The following is an 18,911-nucleotide window of genomic DNA, read 5'->3' as shown; positions in this document are numbered from 1 at the left end:
GGGCTAGATAGCAGTGGGCAGGATTCAATGGATTTCTCTGTGGCTTAGTTGCCCTGGGTGACACAGCTCTACTGCTAGAAATACGGCTGTGTAATAATAGATCGTAACTATGTGTTCACAGCGGATGTCCCATTGCAAAGTTTACTTACTTGATGGAAGTATATTTGATACAGGCACCAAAGTGGAAATCGATTTATACGTTTTGCATTAAATTACATGCATATGCGACCCGTGAAGATTCCGGGGAGAATAGGTCTTCAGCAACCCATGCTTGCCGTAAAAGGCGACTAACGGGATCGGGTGGTCAGACTCGCTGACTTGGTTGATGCATGTCATCGATCCCAATTGCGTGGATCGATGCTCATGATTTCAAACACTGACTTGTCTGATCCAGACTCGATTATTTACAGACCGCCGTCATATAGCTGGAATAATGCTGAGTGCGGCGTTAAACAACAAACCAACCAACATGCTTATGCAATGACTATAACAGTGAGTTGGGTTTTGTGCCGCTTTTAACAGTATTCCAGTTATATCACGGTGTGGTAGGAAGGTCCGAATCAGGTTAAAGACGTTTACAACTTTGCTGAAACCCACGAGTACTAGTATGGTGCTGACAAACATAATCGACGCGAACCGGGATTCGAACCCACAAACATATGTTTCTCGTGTTCCCATGGGACGCAGCTCTGCAGAGCGAATTGCGGCGCCTTAGACGACTGGACAACCCGTGCACCTTTTAATAATAGTAGATATTAATTGTGATTTGAGTTATGACATTATGATGCCTTATTTTATACAATGAGGGATCCAGAGGCCTGTGTCCCATGATTGTCCTGAAGCGTACCATTTGTAAAATGTCAACATTCATGAAGAAATTAAACTGTTCCATGTACAGTTTTTGACTGTCTAACGACGAGGTGTCTAAAGCTTTAACGATATATCCCGTCGCGAAATGTCTCGGCATTAACATCGCGGTACATTACATGACAATACGTGAAAACCAAATTCAGAGGCATATTCCATCATCACACAGTGTGTGGGTTCTTATAAAAGCGCATTCAGTTATATTCTTGCAATTGGTGGCTGGATTGTCTGTTCCAGACTCAAATACTTACAGACCGCGGCGTTAAACAGTACACAATTCCTATCATGGCACATAGCACGACGCGACCCGTGACGATTCGGGTAGAGAATTGGTCTTCAGCAACCCCTGCTTGCCAAAGGCGACTATGCTTGTCGTAAGAGGCGACTAACGGTATCGGATGGTCAGGTTGGCTGACTTGGTTGATACATGTCATCGTATCCCAATTGCTTAGAATCGATGGTCACGATGTCAATCACTGGATTGTCTGGTCCAAACTTGATTATTTTACAGACAACCGCCATACCGTCATATAGCTGGAATATTGCAGAGTGTGGCGTTAAATAACAAACAAACATATCAGGCTGCGCAAAACTCTTGGTGAATCGTTACACCTATACAGGCCATAGTAATTTGTCAAGCGACTGTTAACAGATTCCTCAATATAATTAAATATGGTATTAGTCTTCTTTCTCACAATACGTGCCCACTCAAAAATAAGGTTTTTCACACTCATGTTGGTGAAAAACCCATTTGAGATAAATGGTATCTGTGTGAGAATGGATTTCTGGTCCGTGATTGGTTACTCCATGGTGATGACCTAAGGTCAGATTTTGACACCTGTTCGGACCGTGGCACGATGATATTTTAAAGTGCTTGGCCAACGTTGGCACCATAAACAGTTACGATACACCATGATTATAATACACTTGAAAATTGGATTTGACCGAAAAAATAAAATCGTTATCAAAACGTAACTAGTCTGAAAACAGTCGCCGAAACACTGCAATCATACAGTCAGGAACTACGACACCCGTATAAAAAACATCGCCATCAAATAACCATTTCTTTTTTGTTCCATTTTTTTGCCGCCATCAAACATGGGTGTATACTTCATTTTGCCCGGCAGTTTATGTGTATTTAAGGTGTATGTTATGAATACGATTGCAGAAATACGATAATTTGACGATATAATCTCAAGCATTTGTTAGTTTTGTTGACGCAAGTTCGCGGTGTATGTTTGCTTAGTAGTCATTCTCTTTGGCAGAGGACCAATGTTCTGTGATATGTTTCGTATCATGTACCACATCACAGAATTAATATCCAGGGTAGCATTACATCCCTAATTAAGTCTGTTCATCCAGCCCAGAAACATAATTATATAATATAATTAATTATAGTCCACCATATTTGTAGCCCTACCCATAACCTCGTTTCCCGCGGGAGATTACGTATTTTGGAAAGAGGTCTTTTCTTACTATTACCAGATTCAGCTTATACGTGTCTGTGTATTTCAGATCCGAACAAAGAGTCTGGAGAAGAAACGGGCATCTACAAGCAGACCATCAGACGACCGCCATGGCCTCAACGCGAGAGCAGGCGAAACAGTACCTAGCTAACCATAAAATACCTCAAATGTTTGAAGGACTCCTCAGTTGTCTCATGCTTGAGAGACCAGAAGACCCGGTGGCTTACATTGAAAAGAAAATGGCCATGATCAAAGAGATCGGCCTGGATCAGGTGAACTGGGAAACGTTTGTATACCATCTTCACCCATACAGGGATCCGTTGCGGCGACAGCTGGTGCATGATGGGAGCAAGTTTGATAAGGAATTTGAAAGTGAGCAAGAACTCAAACAGGAAACGTCTTCACAAAGTAGCAATAGCCGTACCTCCCAGAATGAAGCATACAAACCTGAGCTATTCCAGCTGACGGAAGCCCAGTCATAGCCTTAATGGTTTTATAAACTGTTTTGGAAACAGTGCGGGTTGTAATATGTGGCCTTGCCTTATCCCAATCAACATTTTCTAATTCCGTGTTCTGCCATCTATGATTGTGTGTATTGCGTATATGCAATCTTAACTCTGTGATTTTCTATACCAAATATCATCCAACCAAATGTGCGAAAGCACACATGTATTTATATTCATTTACATATTACCTATGAAATCATGTAAAGTTGTACTTAGTCTTACCATAATGTAGTTGCTAAAGTGTTTTATATTTATCAATGTACAAATCAACATGACTTTTTGCTGGTTTCTAAGACATCGAGTCATGGTCCATGCATTTATGGATATGTGTATGTATTATGAATGCTTATGTTCGACAGAACGTTAACTGCCCATTTGGCTCCTACATACGAGCACCTGCATTTTTTCTGTTAACAGTCACGTTTACAATTGTGTGTGCTTGATGCAAAGTCGCAAATGCAGTCATTTGAATGTAATAAATGTAATCTTTTCACGCCTATGCTTTTTCTTTGTTTCCGACTGGTCGGATGCAAGTGATACCAGCCCTCTCATTGGTGAATACTGTTTGGAGTTAGTGAGTTAAACCCAACTGCCTTGAACAGTATTCCAGTTATGTCACGGCGTGTCAGGTTTTTGTGGGAGAAAAGTCCGAAGTGATGCCTCTCTCAGACGTTTACCACTTTGGTGAAACCCAGGTGCACGAGTATTCGAACCCACGATCATAGATTTCGGGCCTGCTCAAGCGACACAACTATGTACGGTGAAGTTCAGCGCCTTAGACGACCGTGTCACCCGTGGCCCACACTACTTAAACAATGTGGTAGCCAATTAAGTCTCACAAACGCGTTTCTCTCCACATTCAACCGAGTGGAAGAGTATTTTTTTTTACGTCACGTCGCTTTTAGCAATATTCCAGCAATATCACGGCGTGGGGCACCAGAAATGGGCTTCACACATTGTACCCATTCAACCGAGCACCACGTGACACACATGTATAACCTTGCATTAATCTATTCACGAAAAACGTGCACATATATTCAATGGCTTAACAAAGTTTACGGTCTGCCTGAAAGCTGGGACCGTCATCAGTCTTGTGCTCAAGTTATAGTCATTGTAATTTGAGTCATGACTGTACAAAGATGAGACATTAGCTTAGCATACTGCGGGAAGTCATTAACTGCTAGACCTATATACATCACAACATATTGTCAACAGACCAGCATTGTGCAGACTGAACATCCTGAATTAACCTTCCTGTTTCTGGTGATTGGCAACAGCTCAGTTCGTAGTAATGTGTTATTGAGGTCACTTGGCGGAATATGTAATGGCTTCTTTCCATTGCAGATACCTCGTATATTAGGTTATAACTTTATATACGTTAAACATATTTCACAGTTGACCTATTTATTGATACTCACATACACATGTGGATTACTGGAATGTGATCCATTCAGATAAGTTCCATGGCTATTTTGCCGTTTGCGCTCAATGGAATTTCGGCGGATAATCGAGACTGGTTATTTTCTGTCTTTGGCGTAATTTTAACTTTTTCATAAATATTAATTAGAAAAACCCATAGTCTGTCAAAACAAGGGTCCTTGAAATGTGTCTGAATTTATATGACATTACACATATACATGTAATACCCCTCTCGTCGCCCGCTACGTATATGATGATACCTTAAAGTCCTGTGGTGAATAAATATATGGGAGTTGAACATATTGCAGACTTTTAATACCGTGTCAGCTTAATGTAAGAGGAAAGCTGTGAAGGTATTGACGTTTAACACTTTGATTAAACCACGAACACGGAGTCAAGAACTAAACTCATTGGTAAATACAGTATATTACCATGACAAAATAAGGTACAAGCACTAATAAATAAAGTACAAGTAATTCCGAAACATTTGATTGGCTAAGCAAGTGAATTATTTTTGCGTTTTTGTTTCCATGCATCGAAATAAAACTAGGTCACACACGGGGACTACTGTATCCCGATTGGTTGATAATAAAATGGGCGGGGCTTGGGTAGCATTATTGCCATGAACGATGTCACAAATGTCTTATTGTTGTTTCTTGTGTTGATGATTAGATAAGCAGTCTCTTGAATTATTTTGGCGTACTTATTCATAAGAATTGTCTTTCGTTTATGGAGTTCAAAATGTAAAAAAACCGTGCGCACGATCTTTACGTTTAGGAAAAACAAGACAAGGCAATTTATTCCATGTAGAGGCAACTGGCACACAATTCAGACATATAGAAATTATATTTCTAAGCGCTACAATTTATAGATACTAGGAGAAAGTGCGAAGGGTGTAATTAGTACTTTTCTTTGTATGAGATAAACAAATACATGCACAGATATATACAAACATATTGCACATACCCGTCATTTGAAGTATTCATGAAAAGTCAACATATATTTATTTCTTATTGTTTGCACATTAAGTAGTTATAAACAGAGATCGTTTAAGATCATGGTTCCTACCTCTATAACTCCATAAACACAAACAGTATTAAAAAAAAATACAAAAATATTGATATATTCCCTAATTCATGCTAGAATTTCAGAAGTCCCAATCTATGCATATGACGAACACTGTTCCCACAGGCCGTTACGCTATTTCTGTCTCAAAAACCATAAAACCAACATGTAATGATTATTGCAGTTGATAACGATCTTGAAGAACAATGATTTTTCTTCAATCTCAATCAATGTTGGAAATTCTTTTCAGGCGACAAGCGGCCATATCATGTAAACAGTTTCTTGTTTTAAAGTACGAGTAATATTACAACATTGTTGGATTAACCAATGCTACTCAGTTGCTGCAACCTCAAAACCACATGCATTTTGTTATCAGCGAGTGAGTATAGTTTTGCGCCGTTTTGAGCACTATCGCAGCCATATCACGCCCGGGGACGCCGAAAAAGGGCTTCGCACATTGTAAACATGTTGGAATTCTTACGCTTACCTTCAGTCGGACCACCCACCCTTTCACGACCAAAGGGATGCCACATGTCAGTAAATGAACTCAATCTAAAGTTAAACAATGCTGATTCAAAGCAAACACTTACCCGTACACTTTCTCAATTGTTGCACGAGCTCCAGTTGTCAATCTTGGAATCAGCTACGTTTAGTGCGGGTGTCTATAAGTACACGCAGAGGAAAAGGTCAAAAATCCATGTAAAGTTGGTTGGTTGGTTGGTTGGTTTGTTGTTTAACGCCGCACTCAGCAATATTCCAGCTATATGACGGCGGTCTGTAAATAATCGAGTCTGGACGTGACAATCCAGTGATTGACATCATGAGCATCGATCCACGCAATTGGGATCGATGACATGCATCAACCAAGTCAGCGAGCCTGACCACCCGATCCCGTTAGTCGCCTCTTACGACAAACACAGTTACCTTTTACGGCAAGCATGGGTTGCTGAAGACCTATTCTACCCCGGATCTTCACGGGTTTCCATGTAAAGAACAGGGAACTGATGTTAACCCCAGGAATGATTCTTGTTTCGTTTCTTATGCAACATATTTTCCACAGCACCATATAACAGACACATTCAATAATGAAATACTTGTATTACATCGTTCATCATGAATCACTCGAGTTTAGGTTAAAAGTCGACAATAACATTTAGCTATACATGTATTTGTCACACAACATGTAAAAGCTCATTGCCATGGAATGCGAGGATTTTCACAAAATCCCAGACTGATGCAGCCTTCACTGGCTTCAACTTAGTATTCTGATTGTTTGTTTATTGTTTAAGTCCGCGCTCAGAAATATACCAGCTGTATAACGGCGGTATTTAAATAATCGAATCCCGGCCAGGCAATCCGGTGATTGATATTATGAGCAAAGCCCAATCCGTCGGGGTACGGTGATACGAAATCATGATTGTTTCTTATGGTTTCATGATGTATATGCATGTATACAAACAAGCGGGCAAAAGAAACGCCACCAAATAAATAATGGTCTTCATTTTTCAACAAATTTCCTAAAAAGCACGAAAACAGTTGGGAACACATAGCTGGAATGCAACTTACATATTCCCTGTGAACATGTGCATGTGCTTCACGTCATTTGCGAGAAAAGTGAATTTAATGACTAAAAAATACAAAATATGCACAGTTACCCGTATGAAATTTTGGTATAAAATATGAGCAGGATTGTACTGCCTCATCAGATGAAACCGTTTAAAACAACGAACATGCCACGACTAACCGCAGAGCAGAGAGAGAGTATCGGTATGTTGCAAATGGGAGCACGTTGCCAGGATCATGGGCTGCTTCAAGTGCACCATCTCGAGACTTGTCACAAGTCAAGGCAAACTGACAGTACTGCAGACAGGCCGAGGAGTGAAAGACCCAAGGTCACGACCCCACAGGAAGACCGGTATTTACGGGTGCTTCACCTAATGTCCAGATTCCTAACTATGACTTCATCATCCTCACACAGCCTTCGACATCAAGATGGCAGATGGGCCGTCGCTTGACGACTCCGCCTGTATGGTCTCTGTGCCCATCGACCTTTCAAGGGCATTAACGTTTCTACACCGACGTCACAGACTGAGATGGGTCAGGACTGTACAGCAGTGGCAGCCGCGAAATTTTCGAAGAGTGCAAGTTCTTCAAGTCTGATGGGCGGTTTCGAATCTACCGACGACGTGGGGAACGGACGTTGTTGCGTCCAAGAAGTGGAGCCTTATGGGGGGGGTTGTCACATCCGATACTAAGCCATGTGTGTTGTGTAGCACAGGACTTTAAAAAAGAGATCGACATCGATTCTGCGGGTGTGATCGAATACTTGACAGTTCATCCGGCATGATAAACGTGTCTGCAGAGTACATGGTTTTTGATCTTGTCATTTTGAAATATCGTTTTTTTAATATATTTTTTATAATAAAACATCAACTGTTACTAAATTTTGCGTCTGTTGTGTTTTAGACCAGAAAATGGTTTGGTGGCGTTTCTTTCGCCCGATATTTTATTTACAATGTTCCTAATGATCATGTTTGTTGAATATATACCTGTTCGTCGTTCCTTATGATCGTTTTATGTTGCATATATACCTCCACATTGTTTCTAATGGTCGATTCATGATGTATATGCATGTATGTGTCTACATTCTTCCAAATGATCGTTTTATGTTGCAACTACTCCTCTACATTGTTCCTAATGATCGTTGTATGTTGCATATATACCTCTACATTGTTCCTAATGATCGATGTATGTTGCATATATACCTCTACATTGTTCCTAATGATCGTTTTATGTTGCATATATACCTCTACATTGTTCCTAATGATCGTTTTATGTTGCATCAGTGCCTCTACGTTGTACTCAATGATCGTTTAAAGTTGCGCATATACCTCCACTTCGTTCCTAATGATCGTGTATTGTTGCATATCCAAGTCCACATTTTCCCTTATGATCGTTTAATGTTGCACACATACCTCTGCATTGTTCCTAATGATCGTATTATGTTGCATCTACTCCTCTACATTGTTCCAAATGATCGTTTTATGTTGCATATATACCTCTACATTGTTCCAAATGATCGTTGTATGTTGCATATATACCTCTACATTGTTCCTAATGATCGTTGTATATTGCATATATACCTCTACATTTTTCCTAATGATCGATGTATGTTGCATATGTACCTCTACATTGTTCCTAATGATCGTTTTATGTTCAGTATATACCTCTACATTGTTCCTAATGATCGTTATATGTTGCATATATACCTCTTCATTGTTCCTAATGATCGTTGTATATTGCATATATACCTCTACATTGTTCCTAATGATCGTTGTATGTTGCATATATACCTCTACATTGTTCCTAATGATGGTTGTATGTTGCATATATACCTCTACATTGTTCCTAATGATCGTTTTATGTCGCATATATACCTCTACATTGTTCCTAATGATCGTTATATGTTGCATATATACCTCTTCATTGTTCCTAATGATCGTTGTATGTTGCATATATACCTCTACATTGTTCCTAATGATCGTTTTATGTCGCATATATACCTCTACATTGTTCCTAATGATCGTTATATGTTGCATATATACCTCTTCATTGTTCCTAATGATCGTTATATGTTGCATACATACCTCTACATTGTTCCTAATGATCGTTTTATGTTCCATATATACCTCTACATTGTTCCTAATGATCGTTATATGTTGCATATATACCTCTTCATTGTTCCTAATGATCGTTTTATGTTGCATATCCAAGTCCACGTTTTCCCTTATGATCGTTTAATGTTGCATATATACCTCTACATTGTTCCTAATGATCGTTTTATGTTGCATATATACCTCTACATTGTTCCTATAATCGTTTTATGTTGCATGTATGCCTCTACATTGTTCCTAATGATCGTTTTATGTTGCATATATATCTCTACATTGTTCCTAATGATCGTTTTATGTTGCATACATACCTCTACATTATTTCTAACGATCGTCACAGCATGCATACAAACCTCTCGATTCACGTGTATACTCAGTCACCTTTACTGAATCTCCATAACATTGTGATCAGTGCAGTAGAGGTTTTTTTTTATTTTTTAAATCATTGTCATCAAATTATTATCAAAAGTACTTACTATCCATTGTTTTAAATCATAGGCATGTTATTTCATTACAATAGCATGTACTACAATAGCGACAGTGCATCAAGGCGAATGTCAGCTCGTACATTGAACGATTAAAGGTCAACCCCGTGATAGGCGTACCCGGATGTTACAGCCGACAAAACCCTTTATAATTGACTGCTTGTTTGGACTGATATAAACATTTCTAAACTCTATTCTCATTGTTTCCATGGAAACGTCATGAAAATGTATTCATGCTTGACAGATATATGACACTGATCGTAAGCTGTAGAATACTCCATTCCTAGTCACGGTTCACATAATATACACATGAAATAAGAAGTTATTATTATGTGTTTATTATATCAGAATGTGTCATATGCCCCAGTGAAAATGAATTACCTACTTGTTGCAGATGTAAATCCGTCATCGCCATGGAGAGGTAATAATCCACGCCTATTTAAGCATCCCAGTACAGTGTTATCATGTGGATTCGGACATTTGATACAGATAATAGCTCTCAAGTTACCCTCTCTGATCAACATATCAGTATACAAGTTATCAGCTCAAGGCGATGACCCCCACTGGCCCCTGGCAGACAAGACTAATAAGGGCGCTTTGGGTAGTCTATTGGGTGAAGTGTTCGCTCACCATGCCGGATACCCGAGTTCGATTCTATTTGATGTTTGGAGCTTTTTATTATTTCCATAGCCGTGATATTGGTGTTGGAAAAGAGGCGTAAAAGTTAACTTGAGCGTGAAGTATAGTTAGTGAGTGAGTGAGTATGGTTTTACGCCGCTTTTAGCAATATTCCAGCAATATCACGGCGGGGGACACCAGAAATGGGCTTCACACATTGTACCCATGTCGGGAATCGACCCTCGGTCTTCGGCGTGACGAGCGAACGCTTTAACCACTAGGCTACCCGACCGCCCCGTATAGTTAGTGAGGTGGGTTAAAGCCTCTTTGAACAGTTGCATCACGGCGTATCAGCTTGATGTGGAAGGAAAGCCCGAAGTGATGCAGGTCTTAGATGTTTACGACTTTAATGAAACGGAAATAGTGCTGATTAACCCAGAGATATAATCGGGGGCGAACTGAATATTCGAACCCACAATCACAGGTTTCTGGCACGCCTAAGGGACGCAATTCTTCTCTGCATGGTGAATTGTTGGGCCTCAACTGACTGGGCCACCTGTGGAAGAAGAATTAATTGTTGCATTTTATGCGGTTTAGTGAGTGAATGAGTTTTACGCCGCTTTTAAGAATATTCCAGCAATATCACGGCGGGGGACACCAGAAATGGGCTTCACACATTGTACCCATGTAGGTCATCGAACCCGGGTCTTCGGCGTGACGAGCGAACGCTTTAACCACTAGGCTACCCCACCGCCCCTATTGCGGTTTACATTGGGGTTGTTTCAAGTAAATAATTCTGTCAAATCATCACATACCAGAGTGAGTGAATATTGTTGAACGCCAACTATATATACCATATTCGACGTAATAAGCGCCCACGGCGATATTTGCTAAGATATTGGCTTGTGAACAATCTCAATTAGCACCCCTTCCGATTGATCAATGTACACAAGACTTATTTATTCGCGTATAATACGCACTCCTGTCTTATATGCACCCTTAATTACGGGCAGTTAAATTCTGGGAAAAAATATCTGTCGCACTTAAACATTTCAGGATGTCCGCATAAACCACGAAATTTATCTTTTAACTTTTTTATCTTCACCAAAATAATATTCTAATAACAGCCCTCTATTTTTAATAATGAGAGCGCCCTGGGCGCTTATTACGTCGAATATCAAATGGACCCGTAAATAATGGAGTATGGAACAGGCAAATCAGTTTTTGGAGGCATGACCAGCGATGTATGATGGCTTCTCATTTTTCGTAATATAATCAAGCCATCTAATTAGTCAGTTACCGTCTTGTAAAACCCATTTTTACTAACGGGGGAAAATAACTGTGCTTCATATAAAGTTCAATAAAAATAAATTCATTCTAAAATTAAGTAACGAATCTTTCAATGCATTTTCATAAAGACATTTTCTCAACTTTAAGGTCGTGATTCACAATTTACAAGTGCATGTTAATTTTCGATGTCTGTGTGTTTGTTGGGGGCAAGATACTCATACACGTATTTTTTTAATGTAAACAGAATTCAATTCATAATCTCAAATGGTTGGCAAAATCAAAACACGGCAATTTTGCCAAAAAGGTTTAACTTAAGCCTCAGGTATATATAGATGATCTGAGATCGTTCAATAACAGTTAAATAGCCAATTCCGTTCCACTAGGTTACTCCCATCTTCCCGAGGCAAGGGAGTTAACTGACTACAAAAGTTAACTCTCTTGCCTTGGGAAGATGGGTTACTCCTAACTCAACTAGAAATAAAGGAAAACAGTGAAACCGCCTCGTCGGTTTCACATTTGGATCTATCCATAGAGATTGAAAGTACAAAAGAGAAGAGGATTGCTGCTGATATAGTCGCAATGGCACAATTGACTCTGCTTTTTGTAGAGATTTCGTATGATTTGGGAAATAGTGTTGTCACGTTTTATTTACATGCAACTTCAACATGTCATATTTTCCTCACCACTAAAACGTCATTAAGTAAAGGGTTTATGAAACCCTAATGGTTCATTCAGTTCTCATTGGTTAAAGCCGGAATAAAACGGTTATAAACTAATTATACTTTAAGTGTAAAATGTTCATACATAAGTGATCAAAATAGACTTTCCCCCTATAATTGTCCCGCAATTCCGTTTTAGCAAACAGGCACTTTTTCCTTACTGTGGCATGAGGAGAAAATCTGGCAGTTCTCTCAACTCCAAAGTTTCATAACTAGTAATTGTCGAATGTATCATTTCTGACGTTCATTTTGTGATATACTTGTTAGGGAGGTTTCAATGCAAAATACAAAGGTTTCATCGGACCCCTGAATGCTAGTTTCATTTCAGCCACCGATTCTGTTGTATTGATAACAGACGTAAGATCAGCTATTTAAAGTATGACGTGAACCTAGCTTTATATTCAAAAAATCATGGTAAATTGAATAAAGGACCAAGAATCATACATATCTAACAAATTAATGTACATGCATTGTGAGAATTTTGTACTCTTCCATTATTATTATTATTAGTAGTAGTAGTAGTAGTAGTAGTAGTGTTGTTGTTGTTGTTGTTGTTGTTGTTGTTGTTGTTATTATTATTATTATCATTATGTGCATAGTTGCATACCTTAGTCTGGCCATGCGCCAGGACGTGGGTTCGAATCCCAATTATGACACTTGGTTTGCTAAAGGTAATTATATACAACGTACTTACAGAACTGAAATACTTTCAAACGACGTAACTCCCAAGTTATTCACTCACTCTATAGTTAGACATTCTCAATGCCACTGGAGCGAAAAGCTTGGCAAGCGCGTGAAAGCATCAAGCGTGTGGTCAAAGGGGAGTAACTCGTACAGCACTATACGGGACATGGTGTTCAGTGAGCTCCATACTCCCATTGGAAAATTTTAGATCGTCCGATATATATGTGATTCGGTGAGGATAGCGTCGATGGGTCATTTGGTCTAGCGGTAGAGCGTCCAGCCGGAGAGCGGAAGGTTCGGGGTTTGATCCTCGACCGGTCTTACTTGTTGTTACCCTGTCTGGTGCTCGGCATTAAGGGTCTGAAACAAGGACTGGTCGGCTAGGAGTCAGTATACTGTGTCTGAGCGGGGTATTGTCTGAGTGGGGTATTCATGTTAAACTGAGGCATGGTATCTCAGTGAGCTAGCACTATAAATCGGCATCAGTCCAGACTAGTACAAGCAGACACACACACACACACACACACACACACACACACACACGTGCATGCACGCCGCTATATAAGTGTAATAATCTTGGACGCGACGTTAAACCCAATTTCATCACATCACCTTTCATAAAACTTGCTCATGAAAGCTGTACTTTGCTAACTTATTATATTAGTTGAGAATTCTTTCGAGTTCAGGTCGTGATATACGTAGGTTGTCAAACATCCTTTGCCATAAATGTTGCACACAAATATTGGAGTACAGAGTGACCCGCTAGGTCGGTCGACCATAAGTGATAAATGGCTTCTGACAGTAGGGCGTTGCCACCGTAAGCGCATAGCGACACTTCTTGCTTCCGGGACTACTTTGGGACTACAGTAAACAAATACATATTAATAGAAATACAGGTTACATATAAATTATCAATTTTCGATACAGGCTACCGAATAGTTTGGAAATGTTTTAAGTACGGTGGGGTAGGCAAGTGGTTAAAGCGTTGCCGAAGACAAGGTTCGATTCCCCATATGGTACAACGTGTTCAGCTCATTCCTGTTTTTCAGGGGGGCACGGGTGGCCCAGTTGTCTTAGGCGCCGCGATTCGCTGGGCAGAGTTGCGTCCCTTGGGCACGACAGAAACCTATGATTGTGGGTTCGAATCCCGGTTCGCCCCGATTATGTTTCTAGGTTTGTCAGCACCATACCCGTGCTCGTGGGTTTCACGGAAGTGGTAAACGTCTGAGACCTGCATCACTTCGGGCTTTCCTCCCACATTAAACTGACGCGCCGTGATATAACTGAAATACCCAACTCACTCACTCATTCCTTTTTTCTCGTTTTTTTTTGATGATATTACTATTATTAAAGCAAGTCATTACTCCTACGAACGTCGAACATTACGCTGTATGACAGGAAAATGGCAATGGCTTGATACAGTATATGGAATAAACATTGACATTGTGACATCTCATTCTGGTTCGGTTAATTCACAGAGAGTGTCTCGCGACATACAGCGTCAATCATAGTGAGGTTTCGTTAATACACATACGCCGAAAGAGTGGGTGAGTCGGGTTTAACACTTCTTTGCACAGTACATGAGTAATGGTTTGGTACTGATGACCAATGAAACAGCCAAGGCGTATCGGGCTTCGAAGCCACGTACAGCGGATCCTGACACGGAAAAGGGGAACAACCCTGCATAGCAAATTGTCCGAGTCAACAGTATGTTTGCGCCTGTCAAAATCTACCACACTGGTGTATATATTTATGCATCAGATAACCCTTTAAACACCACTATTACAACATTGGAATATCATCTGTTGCGGTTTGTATAACGTTTGTTTAATGTTAAATTTATATACGGCAGCTACGTTACAATATATAAAGCCATCCCCGTAAATCAAACTTTGTAATAACAAGTGAGAAGTCAATTCAAAACAAAATATAGAAAAATATAATAACTAAAAATATCAAGTAGATTTTTATCAGTAGCATCCTTGTTGAGAAATTCAAAGGAGGAAGATGGTGAGGAAGAAGCAAAGCCGTCCCCCGCCGTGATATTGCTGGAATATTGCTAAAAGCAGCGTAAAACCATACTCACTCACTCAAAATGGGGACAGGATATGCGAAACATTAAGCCCAATTCTCTGATGGACACAAGTCAGTGTCTACCTCAAAGATAACGAACTGGGACGGCTAAAAGACACTCGTTGATAAACGTTGGTACAACGTGTTCAGCTCGGCTCAGCAAGCCTCGGAATTTTTCCACTTTTATCAATTTGTGTTGATATAATTGATATCAAAAGACACTCACTTACTTACTTACTTACTTTGGAGATTTAACGTGCGCTTTCCGACTGATGCGTATTTCGCACACGGGCCCGGCCAGGCCATTTAATGTGTTTCCGAAAGGGGCGAGGGTGGTCTGTGCAACCCAAGAGGGGGCTTTAGGGGTTGCTTATATAGAATTTGGGAATTTTGAGATTTGGAATAGATGCCGATGGGGTTGGGGAGGAGAACTAAGGGAGCTGGGTATGGTGGATGATTGTTTGTTTATGTGATTTTGATTTGGTAGGTTATTATGGTTTTAGATGCGTTTTATTAGTTCCGTTTTGATTAAGAATACGCCTAAGGCCTTGAAGTTTTCTAGTTTATTTTGTGGGTTTAGTATTGCTTCTAGAGTGAGAGCCTTGTTTAGATTGAGGGTGGTTTGTAATGCGGTTCGATGTGTTAGGTAGTGTGTGCAGTGGATGAGTGCGTGTTCTGGGGTTTCTGGTTGTTTGCAGTGTGGGCAGTTACCTGTAGTGTGTTTTTTAATTTTTTTTAGGTGGTTATTTAGGTTGGTGTGTCCTGTTTGGAGTTTAGTGATTACTCTGTCGATTTTTTTTGATGGACGGAGAATTTTTGGTTTGGTTAGTGGTTTGCTGAGCACTCTTTTGATTTGGCTATTTGAGTTTAGATATAGGTTATGCCATTTTTTTGTGATTTTTTGTTTGTTTACACTTTTAATTTCTGATTTTGAGATGGGTAAGTTTAAGCTTATTTCTGGGATTTTGAGGGATAGTTTAGCTGCTTTATCGGCGTTTTCATTACCGTATATTCCTACGTGGGCGGGTATCCACAAGAAGGTTATTTGTTTGCCTGCTTTTGTTAGGTCGTTGGAGCTTTTAAGTATTTGATTTATTAATTTAGGTCGGTTTTTGGTATTTTTGTTTTGGAGGGCTTGTAGTCCACTTAGGGAGTCAGTAAGTATTAGGATTTTTTGGTTGTTTTTGGATTCTTGATTGTGGAGGGCTGAGGCCATGCCCATTAGTTCGGCCGTGAATATTGATTGGTTATTTGGGAGTCGGAAGGATTGTGTGGTTTTAGTTGGTTGTGTGGTATGGACTCCGAAACCCGTGTGTTTGGAGGTCGGATCTGAGGATCCGTCCGTGTAAATGTGACACCAATTTGGCCAATTTTTGTGTATATATGCTAGTGTGGTAGTTTTAGCTATGTTTGGGTCGGTTTGTTTATTTATTTGGCTAGCTAGTGTTGTGTCTATTTTGGGTATTTTAAGTTTAGGGGTGAAGATATTTGATTGTTTGCAGTTTTGTTTAAGACTTTTAATTTGGTGTTCATTTAGGTAGTTTGTTATTCTTTGGGATATTGGGGTAAGTAAGGGGTGTTTACGAGCTAGAGCTTGGTTTTTAGGGCTGATGTTTTGGTTTATTAAGTTTTGGATGAGAGGGTTTGATTGGGACGCGGCCCAGAAATTTAAGCTTAGCTGTTCCCTGCGTAGACTTAGTGGCATTTCTCCTGTTAAGGCCTGAAGTGAGGTGTAGGAGGTGCCATGTTGGGTGCGTGTAATGAGTTTGAGAGCCTGATATTGTATTGAGTCAAGTTTTTTAGATAGAGAGTTGTTTAGGGTGTTGTATATGGCGCAGCCGTAGTCTAGTTTTGATCTAATTAGGGATATATAGAGAGAGAGGAGAGTATCTTTGGAGGCTCCCCAGTTAGAGCCAGTTAGGCATCTTAGGGTGTTTAGGTCTTTACTGCATTTAGTTGTTAGGTTTTGGATGTGAGCATCCCAGGTGAGATGTTCATCGAAAATAAGTCCTAAGAATTTGGTTTGTTTTTGAAATTTGATTGTTTGATTGTTTAGCTGGAGGATTGGGGAGGCGGGTTTCATGTTTTTATGTTTGAATACTATTCCTGTTGTTTTTTCTGAGTTAAGGGAGAAGCCCCATTTGTCAGCCCATTGTTGTATTTTATTAAGAGATTTTTGGAGTAGATTTTTGGCCATTTTCATGCTTTTTGTGCGGATCCAGATGGCTCCATCATCCGCGAATTTTGATGTGTTTACTTTAGGGGATAGACCCTCGAATAGATCGTTTATCATTATATTGAAGAGGGTGGGGCTGAGGATACTGCCCTGTGGAGTGCCATTTTCTAGGGGACATTGGTCCGATAGAGTTTGGTCTATACACACGGTTATTTTACGATTGTTTAGGAAGTCCTGGATGTAGTTTATTATCTGACCTTTGAGTCCTATTTTTTTAAGTTTTTGTATTAGCCCATCGTGCCATACCATGTCGAAAGCTTTAGAGAAGTCTAAGAAGATGCCTGTGGTATATTGTTTATTTAGTTGTCCTGTCTTAATATCTTGTTCTAGTCGGGCGAGGTTATCTAGGGTTGAGCGGCCAGGAGTGAAACCGCTTTGATCTGGGTTTATGGTGTTATTTTGGGTTAAGTAATGTTGTAATCTATTTTTAGCCATTGATTCCATTACTTTACATAAGTTTGAAGTTAGGGATATTGGTCTATATGAGTTAGCTTGATTAGCTGGTTTATTAGGTTTAGGGATTGGTATGACTAGGGCCTGTTTCCAGGGAGTAGGAACCTGTCCGTTTAGGTAGATGAGATTGTATAGTTTGAGTAGTGCCTGGAGCAGTTTTAGGGGGAGTTTTTTAATTATTTGGTAAGAGGTTAGGTCTAATCCTGGGGCTGTGCCCTTTTTCCTGTTTTGGATTACGTAGAGGAGCTCCTCCATGGTGTAGGGTTGATTTATTTCTAGATTGTTATTGTTTGGTTCTTTTGTGGGTTTGTTTTCTGTTTTAAGTTTATCTTGGAATTTTTGGCTGAAGTTGCTGTTTCTGCTAACGGCCGAAAAGTGGTTGGCGAGATTATTTGCTTTTTGGGCGGGGTTGGTTGAGTTGTTAATGTTAGGGTTTTTTTTATGTCGTTTTAAGCCTCTAATGGCGTGGATTTTGCGCCAGACCGTTCTGGCATCTGTACGGTTATTTATACCTTCGCAGAATTTTTTCCAGTCTCTACTTTTGGCTATTTGGACTAGTTTTTGAACCTGGTGGTTTAGTTCGTGGGCTATGTTTAAATATTTGTAGTCGCGTTTTGCTTTATTGAAGGCTGATTTACGTTTTCGTCTAGTTAGCTCTATTTCCTCATTCCACCATGGTACCGTCGGTTTGCCTGTCTTAGATGTTTTGAAGGGGATGGAGGTTTTGGCTGCGTTTATTATATAGTCTGTTAGGTTTTTACAATAGGTTTCTGGATCATTATTTTCTATTTCGTTTAAGTTAGCTTCGTTGCAGATATTTTGGAATTGGTCCCAGTTAGCTTTGTTGTAATGGAATTTTGGTTCTTGGTTTTCTGTTTGGATTGGTACGTTTGTATTTCCTATGGTTATGTTTATGGGGAAGTGGTCGCTACCTAGCGGGACGTCGTGCACTTCCCATTGAGTGCTTTGGGCTAGATCTGCGGTGCATATGGTTAGGTCGATAGCCGACATTTTTTGGTTTATCTTATCGTACCTCGTGGGTTGGTTGCTATTAAGGAGTACTAGGTCGTTTGTTTCTATCCATTCGGAGATTAATTTGCCATGATTATCTATTTTATCATCTATGCTCCATGTAGGATGGTGAGCGTTAAAGTCTCCTAGGAATATAGTAGATTTATCGCTTATTTTGAGTAGTTTGTTTAGATCCTCAGGTTGGACTTTTTGTTCCGCCCAGTGGTAAATATTTATGATGTTTATGTTTCGGTTATTTAATGTGATTTTAATGCCGTTGGCTTCTAGGTTTGGCGTGTCTATTTTTATTTCTTCGTAATTTATATCTTCCCTGATAAATATGATTAG

General features: G+C 39.9%; 1 protein-coding gene across 1 annotated transcript in view; it reads left to right on the top strand.

The window, feature by feature from the left end:
- The window catches only part of LOC139476066 (uncharacterized), a 45,852-nt gene extending 42,561 nt beyond the window's left edge, over positions 1-3,291 (top strand). The window contains exon 2 of the mRNA XM_071259306.1: positions 2,383-3,291. Coding sequence (XP_071115407.1) covers positions 2,383-2,815 — 433 coding nt within the window. The 3' untranslated portion in view covers positions 2,816-3,291. The remainder of the gene's footprint in view (positions 1-2,382) is intronic.
- The last annotated feature ends 15,620 nt before the right edge of the window (positions 3,292-18,911 follow it).

The sequence above is a fragment of the Haliotis cracherodii genome, unplaced genomic scaffold, assembly GCF_022045235.1.
Source record: "Haliotis cracherodii isolate W230 unplaced genomic scaffold, xgHalCrac1.p SCAF_3, whole genome shotgun sequence".
Lineage (NCBI taxonomy): Eukaryota > Metazoa > Mollusca > Gastropoda > Lepetellida > Haliotidae > Haliotis > Haliotis cracherodii.
The sequence above is the reverse complement of the archived record's forward strand: the minus strand, read 5'-3'. Positions and strand labels throughout refer to the sequence as shown.